Source organism: Gymnoscopelus microlampas (genome assembly GCF_963454915.1).
Source record: "Gymnoscopelus microlampas genome assembly, chromosome: 2".
NCBI lineage: Eukaryota > Metazoa > Chordata > Actinopteri > Myctophiformes > Myctophidae > Gymnoscopelus > Gymnoscopelus microlampas.
Window position 1 is genome coordinate 32,370,166 of NC_139939.1, and position 14,707 is coordinate 32,384,872.

Here is a 14,707-nt window from a genome sequence, read left to right on the forward strand (position 1 = left end):
TTGTAGTGTGGTAATAAAGTACGCTGAGCTGTTTAGTGCTGTAGACGCCACGAAGAGGACCCGGATGTAAACAAAGGGTGCGTACACGATGGTCGAGGGTCCCGACTATCGCCTGGAACAATAACATTTCTAACGCGATACGCCATTGCAGAGTGATCGCAAATCGAAAATGGCTCGTTTCCACCACGGTAAAAAGATATGGAGATATGAGTCTTTTTCTCAAGATTCTATAATGGGAGTGGACGGGAGGTAGGTTTTTTGGACAGGATTCACATCCGTCCTTTCCATTTTACAGGGTCCGTGGATGATTCCAAAGTTGCGTTAGAGCGCACCATGTGAAAAAAAAGGAGAAAAAAAGGATTAAACGGTTATAGCCGTTTATGGCACTCGACGGTTGTATTCTCCTAAACGATTATAGACGTTTTTGGCACACAATGTGTTAATCAAACCAATCAGAATGTCGGCTGCCATCACCTTTAAGAACGAGCTGCACCCGGCACGAGGCACAATCCTAAGTGACGGAGATCAGAGGACGCACAATCGCACATACCACTTTTCTAGCGACGAAATCAGTGTCCTTGTGCATGAAGTGTAGGCACACAAGCTTAAAATCCATGAGAGCAGCCTCAATAATGTGATAGTATACTATAATTATCTTAGGAGACACAGGGGAAACAAAAGCTCTATTCTCACTGAAACATTGAAACGAGAGTTGTCCAAACTCAGTGCATGACCGTTACTGAGGTGAGAATCATTGTAGCATGTCTCATGTCCATTCCAACATCTGTGATATTTTGACATATCAACTTAATATTCACATGCTCATTCTCAGTTAGGTTATAATATATTTTTAAAAAGCATGCCATTGCTAGTGCGTTCCATCCCGTACCCTCGGAATGCACTGCATTTCATCTGACAAAATATTTCACACAAAGTATAAAATGTACATATGTGGAAAAGAATTAGGAGGTACTTCTGTGGCCTAATAGCAGTGTGCACAAGAAATTTGGCAGTGATCGGTCCAACGGTTCGTTAGATTAGCTCCGCACAGACAAGACAGACACACACGGCCCTGTCAAATATGGCTAGAATCTTGCCACACAATACATCAGAACCAATTGCAGAGGGCAAGTTAAAAAAACTTTACTTTTGTATTATTATCAACTTCCAAATGTACTAAAAGGTGAGCTTTGAGCAAGTGGATCCTTTGTAGACATTTTTTGTCTTTTTTGTAAGTGATTATTCATTGAAAACAGTATTCATTGAAATCTGTTTAGTTATTGGATACAGCTGCCAACCATCTCAGTCAATGGTGACCGAGTTAACAAAACTTTTTATGTGCTCGTATTTCAGTAATGTAGGCTAAACTAAACCATTTTTATTTTTAAGAATTAAGTTTATTTAAGTTTATAAAAGTCGATTGACTATGGGTAATGCTTCACACAATTTACCAACTGGCCTGCCAACGTGGCATTAGTGAATTATCTCATCAAAATTGAATCATATTTACACAGCAAGAACTCTATAACTATGTCTCACATGAAGTGTTATAATCAATGTACGGACAACAATTTAAGGATTTAAATTTAGAAAAATCAATGTCATGGTAAACGACTGTTTACTATTTTGACAGACAATAGTAATTGCTGTGATAATAATAACATAATTGACTGTGATCATTATGGCCACAAGGATCATACAATGAAAATTTGACACTACAGTCTACTCCATGTCTAGTGGGACACAATCCACACCCTGCAGCTGGGGCATATGTGGAGGCTCTGACCACTGCCACATTCTCCAAGCACAATGAGGCATAACCTTAATGGTAGGAAATGAGAGCGGGTCACACATAGTTTAGGCCTATTGTAATGCATGCACACATGCACACATAGGCACAATGACGTCGGGCTGTGATAAACGAGCACCCTGTTGCTGTCGCAGGCCTTCTTCTATACAGTATGGTTGGCTGGAGAGCACCCAGATAAGAAAAACATTAGCTGCAAGTATCTGTATTGCCTATTCAAAGCAATAGCCTGGTGTTTGCACAAGGTAATCCATCTGTATACCGACATTGCAAGACACACATCAGCTGAGAGAGAGAGGGAGACGGAGAAAGAGAGAGAAAAAACACTAAAAGCCAGAGAACACATGTACTGTCCTCCTCCTAACCTCTCTCTCTCTCTCTCTCTCTTGCCACTAACTTATTCCTCAACCCTTTTCTTCTTACAAATTATCCTAATATACTTTGTCACACAAAAAAAGAAAAATCAGTACTCATCTCATCAGAGACAGTAGGTTGAGTATTAGCAGTAAGTATTAAGTAGCAAGAGTAAAGAACTACCAACAGGTAGTTTAAGTAAAACAAATTGTATAATAAACTACAGTATTTGCCTGAAGGAGAGAAAGAATATACAGTAACTTTTTGGTCCTTTTGTCGGCCCAGTGAATATAGTGCAATATATACTGGCAATAATCAGTTCTGTTTTTCTGTTGAAAGCAACAGTTCAAATCTTTCAACATCGTCTCATCAATCACTGTGTGTCTGATCTTGTCCTCGCATAAAGAGAGACACGACTAGGAAATGATGATCCACTAATTCAAGCAGTAAGGAGAGTTCTGATTGGATGATGAAGTATCACGAATACATCACATCATCACAGATTTCAGAGCTATTCCACTCCAAGGTCACCTGACACTTCACATATTAACTAACTAAGCACATTCACCTAAAATGAAATGACATGATACAATTTTACAGTATATACACCTTCTTGATTCAATATCCATTTATACCCTAGTGCCCAATTTTATATGTACACTACTCCTAGTATCACACTGACATATTTTTGTCTATGAGGTTTCTGGCAACAGACACTCTCTTTAGTGGACAGAGTATGTTCTACCTCTCTCTCTATGAATTGTCATTGTCACAACCAGGTGGCAATAAACACTGAAGAGATATATTTAAATTATTATATAGCTTTGTAACTCCTAGGGTCCTCAGTGTCACATGCGGCAAGATAGAACAAGTATGAGAAGTGCAGAAAAGAACTTCGGCAAGGTAAATCGTTTGTTCTTTTTCTCTGCAATTACATCATTTTTGTTCTTACAACGTTGCCATTTAGTTTCCGCAAGAAGTATGCTGCAGCCTTTACCCTCTTCCTTAACCCTTTCATTTCTATTCCTAATTCATACTTTGTTTTAAAATGGTGTTGCTCACCGCAAATAACTGATTTTCAGTGAGTGACAAAGTATAAATTAGGCTTCACACGCTTCTACCACCATTCACACAACACACTTTTCTTCTCATGAATTTTGTCCAATGCCCATGAATATCACACCGTTTGTTCTCTACAGGGTGCTGAGTGTATCATGTACAAAACGTGGATGTTACAACATGAACAGTGATATCGAAACACCCAAACCCATATTAAGGATGTGTGGCCTCACATGAGGAAATGCAAGCATTCTCGCGACTGTTTGCACCAGCAGCTTTTTCAGAGCACATTTGTCACTAACAGAAAGCAGCCAATGTGAAAATTTGTCAGTATCAGCATTCACATAAAGGATTACTGATTTATATTGTCTCTGTATCAACAGAATGTGTCATAGACAGAATGTGGAAAGAAAAGTTTACAGATTATTTTCCATTCCATTATCATGGTTGGTAGGATGATATAATTTCAGTAGCTTTTTAGAACGGCAAGCAAGCTCTGCCTTCTGACTTTCGGTGAAGTAGGTTATCATTTTCTGATCAAACTGTGCATGTCAGAAACAATCTAGCTATCATGTGTAGAAACAGGACATCAATCGAATCTTTAAATCAGAGCTCATTTAAATGAAACATCTCTCAGACTAATTTAGGTTAATGTGGCTCATTTAGGCTAACCACAGCTGACAAGGTAGACCACACATCATATTCATTTCAGAATTAGTTCTGTTTTGGTTTACAGTAGGCTGGTATTCCGTCGATAATGTAAAGGACTTACTAAAGGTCCCAGTTCTAAATGAGATTTCATTGCCATATAGTCTGTGATAGAGAGTAGCAATTAGAATTGCCGCAGGTCTCGGTTAAGTGCATCTGAAATGGATGAACCCGTATTTTTTAGGTGAGGACCATCAGCTTATTCTTTTTCATATTAAACTCTTTGACCTTCGGTTTTAAAGTGAAACATGTGTTGTAATACAGATATTGTTAGTTTTCGCATATTGAATGAGCCAATCTCAAGTACACCATTGAGGTTTTCTTGGGCGCGGTAAAACACAAACAAAAGCCATGACGTTGGAAGTGGAACGTCATGTGTGTGGAGCATGTTTGTGATCATTATCGGTGGGGACAGTAAGCTGATGAATATTATCTTACAGTCCCCGCCTTCTTCTGGTTGTTTATGCTGTTTGCTAAAAGAAATCTAAATATCATTTTTTTTGGTTATGAGACGTTATGCCCCGGTCACTACTACACACGATATGTTCCTTTCTTACTGCTGCCAAGTTTAAAATAAGAATTGACCACATTAAATCTCAGAGGCAACCGAATTTTTGTTTTTGTGGACGGAGAGGATTTTTGTAAACAATTCATCTATAAATCGATTAATTGCCGTTAAGAAATTACTCGATGAAATGTATCAATTTTCAATTAAATGAAAACAACTAAACAAAAACAAAAAATGTTTTGGGGGAAAACCTTTTTTTTGGGTTAGTGAAAGTTACAGGTGTGTGTGGTATCAAATGTGAGCTTACTGTAATCACAGTAATCCTTAATCATATTCCATCATATTCAAGGGCTTTTGGAGAGAAATGAGACTCCATAGAGCATTGCAGAGGAGAGGTGTGTGTCCAGCTGATGCTCGTTGATGCTCGTTAATGTATACATCAAGGCAATTATGTTTCTGCACTCATTTTCGATTTCAGACAAGAATTTTTCTTTTGGTCCTAAAAAACGCTGCTTATCAAGTAATCGATTCATCGATCGATCATGTTATCAACTATCAATTAATCGATCATTTGCATCCCTATGTCCAACCAATCAAAAGGAACCAATAGGCGCGAGGAGTGGCGGGACCACAAGCGGGACTTGACAAAGGGTCAATTCAGTTGGCCGCAACGTCTCAAAAACAGAACACCAAAGAGCGCCTAACTAAATGCAGCATTATGCAATGAGGAAGTATGCAGGGACACTGAGTGAAACAAAGCAAGCGCTCCCCCGTAACCAAACACCACTGTGTGTAGCATCAACGAGGTAGTCATCAACGAGGAAGTGACTGCCTTGTTGTTTTCGTCTTTGCATTTGTGGGTATACTCTTGGATTACCGGTACCTATTATTCTGGAGGATCAAACACATGTGGAATTCATAGGACATGGAATACCAAATGAGGGCAAATAGAGCAAAGAAAATGGTAATGTAATGCTACTTTAGGGATGTTTTTGGAGGAAGAAAAATACTTCATGTCATGTACATTTATTTATCAGAGAGATTATTCTGAGAATTTTCGACCACACATTGTGTGGAATTAAATCGTTAATCACAATTATTTGTATGACAATTAATCTTCAACAAACATTTCATGATCAGCCCTACACCATAGGCACACGAATGCACAAGCACTCACACGTGCATTCCTGCAGTCTGCCATGGTGTTTTGCAAGACCTTTCCTTCTTGCCCCCCCATCTCTATGTTCCAGATGATTCCATAAAATCCAACAAAGACAGGCTTGAAAACCGACCCTTGTTTTCACAATGTCTTCAGGGAGAGAGAGGGGGAGGGAACAGAAGGACTGAGAGAGAGAGAGAAAGTCCAAGAAAGGTGGGACAGAAAGGGAGAATATCCAGCCAGAAATATTGAGACTGAGACTCTAAACATTAGCAAGACATTGACTGAGCATGTTTAAGATGACAAATACTAAAAGCTTGATTATCTTGATTATTAACAGCTTTCTCTCAGACACTGGGCCTGATGGTTATTCATGACCACACTGAATGGGACAGGAACTCAGGAACACCGCATTCCAGCATGGAGGCCATGAGTGTGGAACACAAAGCACATCACGGTACACCTTGAGGGGTATCTGCGATTAGATGACAGACACCTTCAACAACTCATACTTGAAATATTGCATCACTGATGGAGCTTATATAAAGTTTTGGTGATCGAAACGTTGATCTGATCTCTGCAAAACAGTAGGAACAAACAAGAGTGTGCAGACTATTATTTCAATGCATAACAAGGTCATCAAAATAGTGAGACATTTAAAGGCAGCCTAGCAAGTGTATTTAATCTTTTAACCCAAAACTTATTATAGTACAAATTATACATACACACGCACACTATATAGATATACCTAGAGTAAATAGACAAATTCTCCAATAGTGTTTTGTTCAGTTTGGAGTAAAAGAAACATCTTTATTTGAAATACAAGTCAAAACCTCATAAATACAGTAAATAAAGTTAAAAGAGGCACACAGCTGCCTTCGTGAAGAAATTTCATTTTTAACAACAGGCAGCTGGAACAGCATCGCTATCATGTTAACACAATGTTAAAAATCCCTCTTCATGCTGCTGAGTCATCTTTCCTACATGGGCTAAAATACGTATATATATCGTTAGCCAGAATAGCCACTAAGCTAGTGTCGCTACTAATGGTAGAGATGTGTACGTAACACACTGCATCTCATTCTCTTGTCATAGCCCATTTGTGGGTGTAATAACAGTAAAATGGGAACCACATCAATGGGCAGTCACAAAGCAATGTGTTTTATGAGCCTCAGCTGGAGGAAACACCCCAGAGTGATGACAACAAGCGTTAGCCGAGCTATGACCACAAAACTAATAAAGCTGCACTGGCTAACGTCACAGGCAAACTCTCTCACAAGTGAAAAAAACTCCTAGCTTACAGTCAGTGTAGAGGACGTTGTCGTTAACAAAAGGTTAAAGGTTAGTGTGTACACGTGTCAAACACTAATTAATAAAATAATCAGTGGAACCTATTGGGAAGTGGAAATGATTCACTATTGTTGTTTTTAACAGAGTGAGCTATGGACAGTCCACATTCCTTCCTTTTTATTTAGACAGTGTGAATAATGGGCCATGAAGAAAGGTGGAAATACAGGAGACAACACTCGGTAAGAATCTAGGCCAGCTGTGGTACATATGGAACCACTATTACCCCATATTCAGTATACTGTTGTTTGCCTCGTTTATGAGTCTCCATTTGCATAAAAATGCCAAAATTATTTGCATGTAGTATGTGGGCAGACTGGGCACTTGAGAGAAACAATTTATGTCTCTCTGACGCATGCAAATGTTCAATAGAGGTGAATACCACAGAGGTTAAAAATCCACATCATTCCCATGGCATTGGACAGTTTACTCAACTTAGAATTTGTACAAGTCTCTGACAAAGCTTGTAACCAAAGTCACTGTTCCAACCATAACACACAACGTAGAATTTCCTTAATGAGTATTTGAATGGGATACCGATTTTATAGAGAAATCAAATAATTACACCGTGTATAGAAGAGGGATGTGGTGTGGCACACACAAAACACCATGGTTGTAATTCTACTTAGCATGTGTTGATTTTACACCTACCGTATGTAAGGGGTAAACAGGTCTTCCTGACAGATTTATAGTGTAGACATATGCAACGGTTAAAATATGTATACTAGTGTCAGATTAGGATGGTTAAAATGATAATGTCCAACTGTTATCTATATTATTCAAACTTACATTCAATTGAATTTAGCTATTGATGTCAGGATGATGACCTACAAGGTACCTTTGATGCTACACTGATACGATAATACTTTATTGTCAGCTCACTAGGGCTGTTTCCGACTCAGGATTTATCTGGTCGAATCAGAGTCGGGAGTTTAATGCGCCTAGTCGACGATTTGTTTTTAAATAGAAAATAGGTCTTTATGACCTTATTGGAGGATTCAATTGCAAGTGTTTCAGAAACTTTCAGTGAGCACATTACATAGTGAAGTGCAGCAGAGCCATATGAATATTTAAAAGCAATGAATCCGTTAACTTCTTATTTTAGTTGACAACAATCCTGTGTAGGATTACATACAGTTTGGAGCGCAACGCTACTGTATCAAAGAGATATGTTGTAGATCCAGTAGTCGCTGGTGCAAGACAAAATAAATAACAGAAAAGACCGAAATGTTGTGTACCTGATAATTGCACAGTCTACTCTACTACTTTAGCCAGCATGAGATAATTAACACCGCTCACCTAATGCTGCAGAGGTTCAAAGAGTTTAACACACTTCCAAACGGTGTACATTGTTTAAGTCACAGGAGCATGGTTTTCATATCATAAATATGGACTTTAGCCAAAATCTTGCGTGTAATCCACGTGATTTCTTGTTTACTATTGAAAAGCATCATAGCAGCTTAGCTTAACAGAAGAAGTATTTCCTCTCAAAACGGCGGATTTCAAAATGAGAGCCTCACGTAATATGATTAGTCAACTTAAGAAATAGATGGACTAAATTAGAAGTACATGACACACCACCAGCGCTCCGCAACGTATAGCCTACTAGTAAATGATGCTGTAAAAAGAATTGACCCAAAAAAAAGGGTCTCGAATGACTATGCGAATCGTCGACAGGGGACAGGCCTACAGCTCACACTGAAATTGTATGCAACACATACACATAAAACAAAAAAATACATACATAAAAACATCAAGACAAGAGCAATGTCCACCGCTCAGCCTACCACTGCCCAAACTCCTGATTAAGCCTCAAAGTCGACTGATGGACAAAGGACTTCTTCAGTCTGACCTTATTGAATGATAAAGAAGGCCTTACGGTCAACTAGTATACTGCCACAATGAAACCAAATGTGTCATATTCCCAGCATATTTGACAATCCACATAGCAGGCAACACGTTTCAGACATTTATTCAAAGTAGTGTTTAAGAAAACAATACAAGACAAACCACATTGATATATTATCGTGAAATACTGTAAGATCTTTCATGCACATTTTTGTTCCCATACCCAGGACTGATGGGCCTGTCTGCTGTTTATAACGCCCATTGCCCGGAGGGACTGTGCTGGAAATGCTAGCTGGTTGTCTACTCTACAATATTAAATAAAGCGGAATATATGTACATATACATAGCTAAATAGATTACATACAGGAGGAGAGGTTGTGCTGCGGTTTGTGCATCAAGGAAGTAGATTGACATGACGTCACGTGACAAGTACAATTGCTATGGAAATGGTAAACGGTCTCTGCTAGTCACTTTGATGTGGACTGTCCAGTTATGGAATGTTGCAAACAACAGCTTTGGGATTCTGTTGCAAGTGGTTGCAGGTTTGAACTCACCTCGTTGCAAATCTCTGATCTGAACTACCCTTCACAATCACCTGGGAACAAAACCTTTTGTTTCTCACTTTAAAAAGACTGTACTAGTGAATGAATGTCCTCAACAAACTGAGCTTGCCTGCAGGAGAGGAAAAATATATTTCAATCAAAACTGAAATCCACTAAATTCCTCTTTAGGACTGGCTTAAATTTACATGTGAAAATACATAAAGACGGCTCTCAAACAATAAAACCACATCCCTCAATGTGTCATTTCAAATTTTAAAAGCAGGGCACACCCTGTCACAATATTTATCCTTGGCCATCATGTGTTGCCTCAACCTGAACCTCAACAACTCATGTGCTAATCACTGCCATGTTACCAGTGTGGAAAGTATTTTCTAGGTACCAAGTGAGGTACTGTACTACCAGGGTGACCTCATTTACATCAACTGGTAGTCTGAGCGCAGCAATGTGCATGCTTGGCCCACCATGGTTTGAGCAGGTTCTTTGATGCCATATGGAATTAAGGTGACTAGCTGTAAAAGAAGCCCAAATCCTAGCTTCTGATCGTGAGCAAGTATTTCTGATGTAAAGGTGGTGTCTGGGTGGATGTCTTGCATGGTTGAGACAGGAGCATATTCTTCATCATTCTGCAGCATATGCTACCATCACTTCAATGCCATTCTGGAAAACCTCAGGAACAGCAAAGACACCGGAAAGGCCTATAATAAATTCCAAGGTGTTCAATGTGTGTGTTCTTTTCATAATCAGAGAACTATTAACTCGTTTAATTTATGTACCATATAACACTTTGGCTAGGGACGTTTTATGTTCATTATGCAAGTTACCTGTACCAAACTCATCTCCTTGTGGCGTGCATGCAGTTGTTTCTGAAAACTTTACATGGACAGCTTGTGTTGCTACAGTATGTCCACGTCTATGCAGGCAGCTAAATTGACTTTTATTAAGGGACGTTTTAAGACTACTAACTACAAACGTGAAAGGATACTATATTGGGGAAATACAACCTGTCAAAGTGTGAATGTACAATAAAATCATGTAAGTACAAACCAACAATGCCATGCAACAAGAATACAAGTGAACCTCTGTCTAGTCAAAGTCAGACAGAGACCTTGACAAAAAAAAAAAAAAAAAATCACAAGCATAGAATAATCTATCATATCCCATCGATGTTTAGACCGAAACAGTGACGTTTCTGTAAGCAATGCGAATCACGGCAGGGGAGGCCTATGCGTACAGATACTGTAGGTACCCGACATTCAGAACAGCGATTCCGGGCTTGCCATGCACCTAATTTGAATGCTATGCCGTAAAACTAAATTAATCACACATTGCACAATATCCCCCGATTCGTGAGATTTTTATCTCGATCGCAACTATTCGCCAAAAAAAGAGGGGGAAAAGCAAGAAAATACGGAATCTAACCGTTGACCAGCAGCAATCACTTTCAAGCACCTTTTATCCCTTTGCTTGCTGATAACAATGTTGCGCCTCCACCCCTGCGCCCACTCACTGGCAACAAAGTATCCTCTGCTCTATGCCTTCGTGCTCATATTGTCAAAACGACATTTCCCTCCAGATGAGATGAGAGCCCGGAGCTGGAGTGGCTTCTCTTTCCCCAGGTAGAGGAAGCGGGATTGGGGTGGATAGTGTGTGCGATCATACGCGTCCAGAGCTAATGCGCGTACAGCACCATGTTTGCAGGGATCGTAAAGGCCTCTCAGTCGCCCCCCACTCCCACAAGAATGAAACCCATTCCCAAAGCGACACATACTCTACATTGTTACAGGTCTCTTTCTCTGGCCTGATGGCAGTGCAGAGGAATTCATGAATCTGCGTCAAATAATGTGACACGTTCCTTTTTCTCCCCTTAGCAACATGGCTACACTCCGTATTAGGATGTATAAATTCTAACCACACTGACAGATAGAGAGAAACCTGTGTAAGGAGGATACCATGGCACTTCAGCCCCTGCGTAGCTAGGCTAGATGTTCAACTTGATATTATCTGTAAACGGCAAATGTCAGTAGAGCTGTGTGTTATCGGTGCAAAGATCCTGAATGGCTCGACTGTTTTCATGGGGGGAAAATAACTGCTTGACATATGCTAATGCAAACTGTCATCATTACGCGATGTTGCACACACTCATCAGTTAGGCCGTACGTGTTAGCCTTTACTAGTTCTATACGATTAGTATACAAACAGCTGTTTTCAACGCTAAGCTGTGTTCACCTATGGAAAACCACTGCGTAGGGAAGGCAAGTGAGGGATGAGAGAGACAGACAGACAGACAGACAGACAGAAAAGAGAGTGGCAGAGAGAGAGAAATGAGCGAGTGGCAGAGAGAGAGAAAGGAGAGAGTGGCAGAGAGAGAGAGAAAGAGACAGACAGACAGACAGACAGACAGGAGAGAATGGCAGAGAGAGAGAGAGAGAGAGAGAGAGAGAGAGAGAGAGATCTCAAGCATAATCCAAGGATGCCAACCAAAAGCTAGTCTCATGTAGGTCTGCCCTCTCCTCTCCTCTCCTCTGTGTGTGTTACTGTCATGGAGCTGGACTGGTCTTACCTTCTCTTGCCTTGAGGAGAACCGTGTTGGCCACGATATTTTCTATCTCCATTGTCAGAATGTGGAACCCCAGCAGTCGCGATACATTTCACTCGGCGGCGGAAAAAGAGGATTTTATACAACTTGCCAACGGTGGTAAATATATCCAACGCGCTAGGTGAATTCTGCACTGGCGCATAGTATATTTCAATAGTGGTCGTCGTTCAACTCCATTGCTGGGTGTTTTAGAAAAGGCAACCTATGGAGCTATATGACTACGAGAGCTTGTTAGCATTCACAGCCTGCCTCCCTTTCCTTAGCCTTGCTTCCTTCCTGCTTCGGCTTCGCTCGCGCCCTCCTCCTAACCCCTCCTTCTCGCCCCTCCTCCTAACGCCTCCTCCTCGCCCCTCGTCCGCACAACGAACGAACGAGCAGAGTGGAGGAGGGATCAACCCACCTACAACCACTGCGCGCGCAAACACGCATACGCATTCTGCGTTTAGGTATGCGCAGCTATGTCATTATCTCCGCCAGGCCGGAACGGCCAGGAATCATGTTTTCGCTCCAATGATGAGTGGGTCGGTGGGTGGGTGGCTGGGTGAGTGAGTGAGTGAGTGAGTGAGTCAAGTCTGTCTGTCTGTCTGTGAACACTGAACAGCTAACCTTGCGTCACCGGCTTTTCCACGCGGAGGAAAGCCTGGTATTCGTTCCAAACTGGCCCCTTTGATCCAGTTTATAAAAAAGGAAAAAAAGAAATGTGTTCCGGTGGTGCGGTTGGCGTTGCATTGTTTTTGTTCCCCACATAATGTGAATCAATTAGTTTAGTCTCGCTAGTTGTGCTATGAGTTAGAATAAAAGATGGACATACCAAACGATTATTACACCAACAGAAACAAAACAATTATACCAAACTAAACACATTATAAACTAGGGGAATCATTTTGGAGGTGCACAGCGCAGGAGGTTCTGGTCGTGGGTTCCGGGCCGCCTGATGACGTAAAGTTATTTCCGTTACTGCCCCAAAATGTATTTGCACATTGAGGGGCAACGCAGAGCCAAATGTGATTTATTTTCTATCCGTAGCGGGAGCTACAATTACTGCAAAATAATGTCAATATATGTTGCTGAAATGTGATTATCTCCACCGAATTAGGCACAAATTCTCTAGTGAGTCATATGAGAACACAATGCCTGTCAAACAGAGTCTTGATACACTACACCGTTTGGCAGTAATTGCTTTCACAAATTTGTGGGTGGGCCTATTTCTTTGAAAAAACGCTATATATCAACATCTATTGGAATCATATGTTGAGGGATCTCTATAAAGCGCACCTCCAAAACCACTTTCATTTCTTTCAATAGGGGGCGCCACAAATGCAACCAGTTGCATAATTTGTCATACAAACTAATTCTAGTTTTTCTAGTGTCCTAATGGTTGTACCCCGCCACTGACACAGTCGTCCTGGTGCACCGGTTAGGCAACCAGGCTGACGGAGATCTGCACTCAGAGGAGCACACGTTTTGAGTTTATTACATTTGTCAGTCTTGAAGTGTTTTCTGTTGGACTATTAGCCTGATTTAGTTTTCTCTGGTTGTGACAAAATTACCTGATTATGGACTATGTAAAGTTAGTACTAATTGTCTGCTATATGGTATTTGCTTTGTAGCTCCCCGATTAGGCTACCATATGCATGACATACTTTGGTGCGTTTAATATGTAATTGAATTGGATATCTTTCATGTAAGCATGATATGGGCCAACGACAATTGTTTTGCAAGACAAGAGCCATAAACTCTTTCATTCTACAGTAATCCCAGATCAAAGTGCAAACATGTTGTATCAAAGAGTAATGGTACACCTTTTTAATGGTTAGTCTTAGTTTACTAAATAATTGGTGAATAAAGCATATAGTTGTTTTTTTCTTTTCCTTTCCTTTTCCTTTCTTTTTTTCATTCCCAGAGATGCAGTCAAAGCTATAAAGAATAGAATTGTGGATTACAAGAACTTCAGAGAGATCACACAGTCATTTTCTATCAGTTTATTGGATTATTGGGTTTCAATATAATGACATAATGAAGTTTCCATTGTATTTGCATCTTTCTCATTGATTGATTGATTGATTGATTGGTTGATTGATTGGATTGAAGATATGTGGCCACCGGTTCCAAGTTCTGGTGCCATCCCAGTAGTTTGTTGAAAGGGTTCTGGTCCAATCCCATATTTCCTGTTTATGTATTGTATGTGAAGCACTTTGTAAACCTGTTTTTGAAAAGTGCTATATAAATAAAGTGTTTATCATTAATCCATCCTGCCCAAATCACAACCCTCCTGCAGCTCTCCATGAGAGGGAGCTCAGCACAATACAGGTGAGTGATCACATATCAAATTGATATGAATTTTTTTTTGTGCCAGTGAGGGGCCACCACAAGCGATTTTGTCAACATTTGTCAAGATTATTAAATTTGAATACATGTTTGAATAGCCGAAAAATAAAATAGGGCTTAAGTGTTTAAAAGGTTCCTCATTTTGCTGGGGACTCCCTGGAACCCTCCTCAATCAACCCTGGTGTCCCCAGACCCCACATTGAGAACCACTGCTACCTGTATACAGTATATGGCTCAAAAGCTCTGACACGTTCTGGTGGGTTTTTTTCTTCGAAAGATATTGCATGGTTGTTGTGCTGTATGTTCACAATAACTTTGCCTATATGGGGTGCAACAGTTAATCGATTATCGAACTAATTGATTTAATCGATTATTTAAAAAATGGCAATTGATTTTCATATTAATAAACAATAAAATAAAATAAAAGTGT

The 14,707-nt window shown here is 40.2% G+C and overlaps 1 protein-coding gene across 2 annotated transcripts in view; it reads right to left on the reverse strand.

Moving 5' to 3' along the window:
* grk4 (G protein-coupled receptor kinase 4) overlaps positions 1-12,239 on the reverse strand; it is a 66,622-nt gene extending 54,383 nt beyond the window's left edge. For both annotated transcript variants that reach the window (XM_084072960.1, XM_084072961.1), the window contains exon 1: positions 11,914-12,239. In XM_084072960.1, coding sequence (XP_083929086.1) covers positions 11,914-11,965 — 52 coding nt within the window. In that variant the 5' untranslated portion in view covers positions 11,966-12,239. The remainder of the gene's footprint in view (positions 1-11,913) is intronic.
* Positions 12,240-14,707: the final 2,468 nt, after the last annotated feature.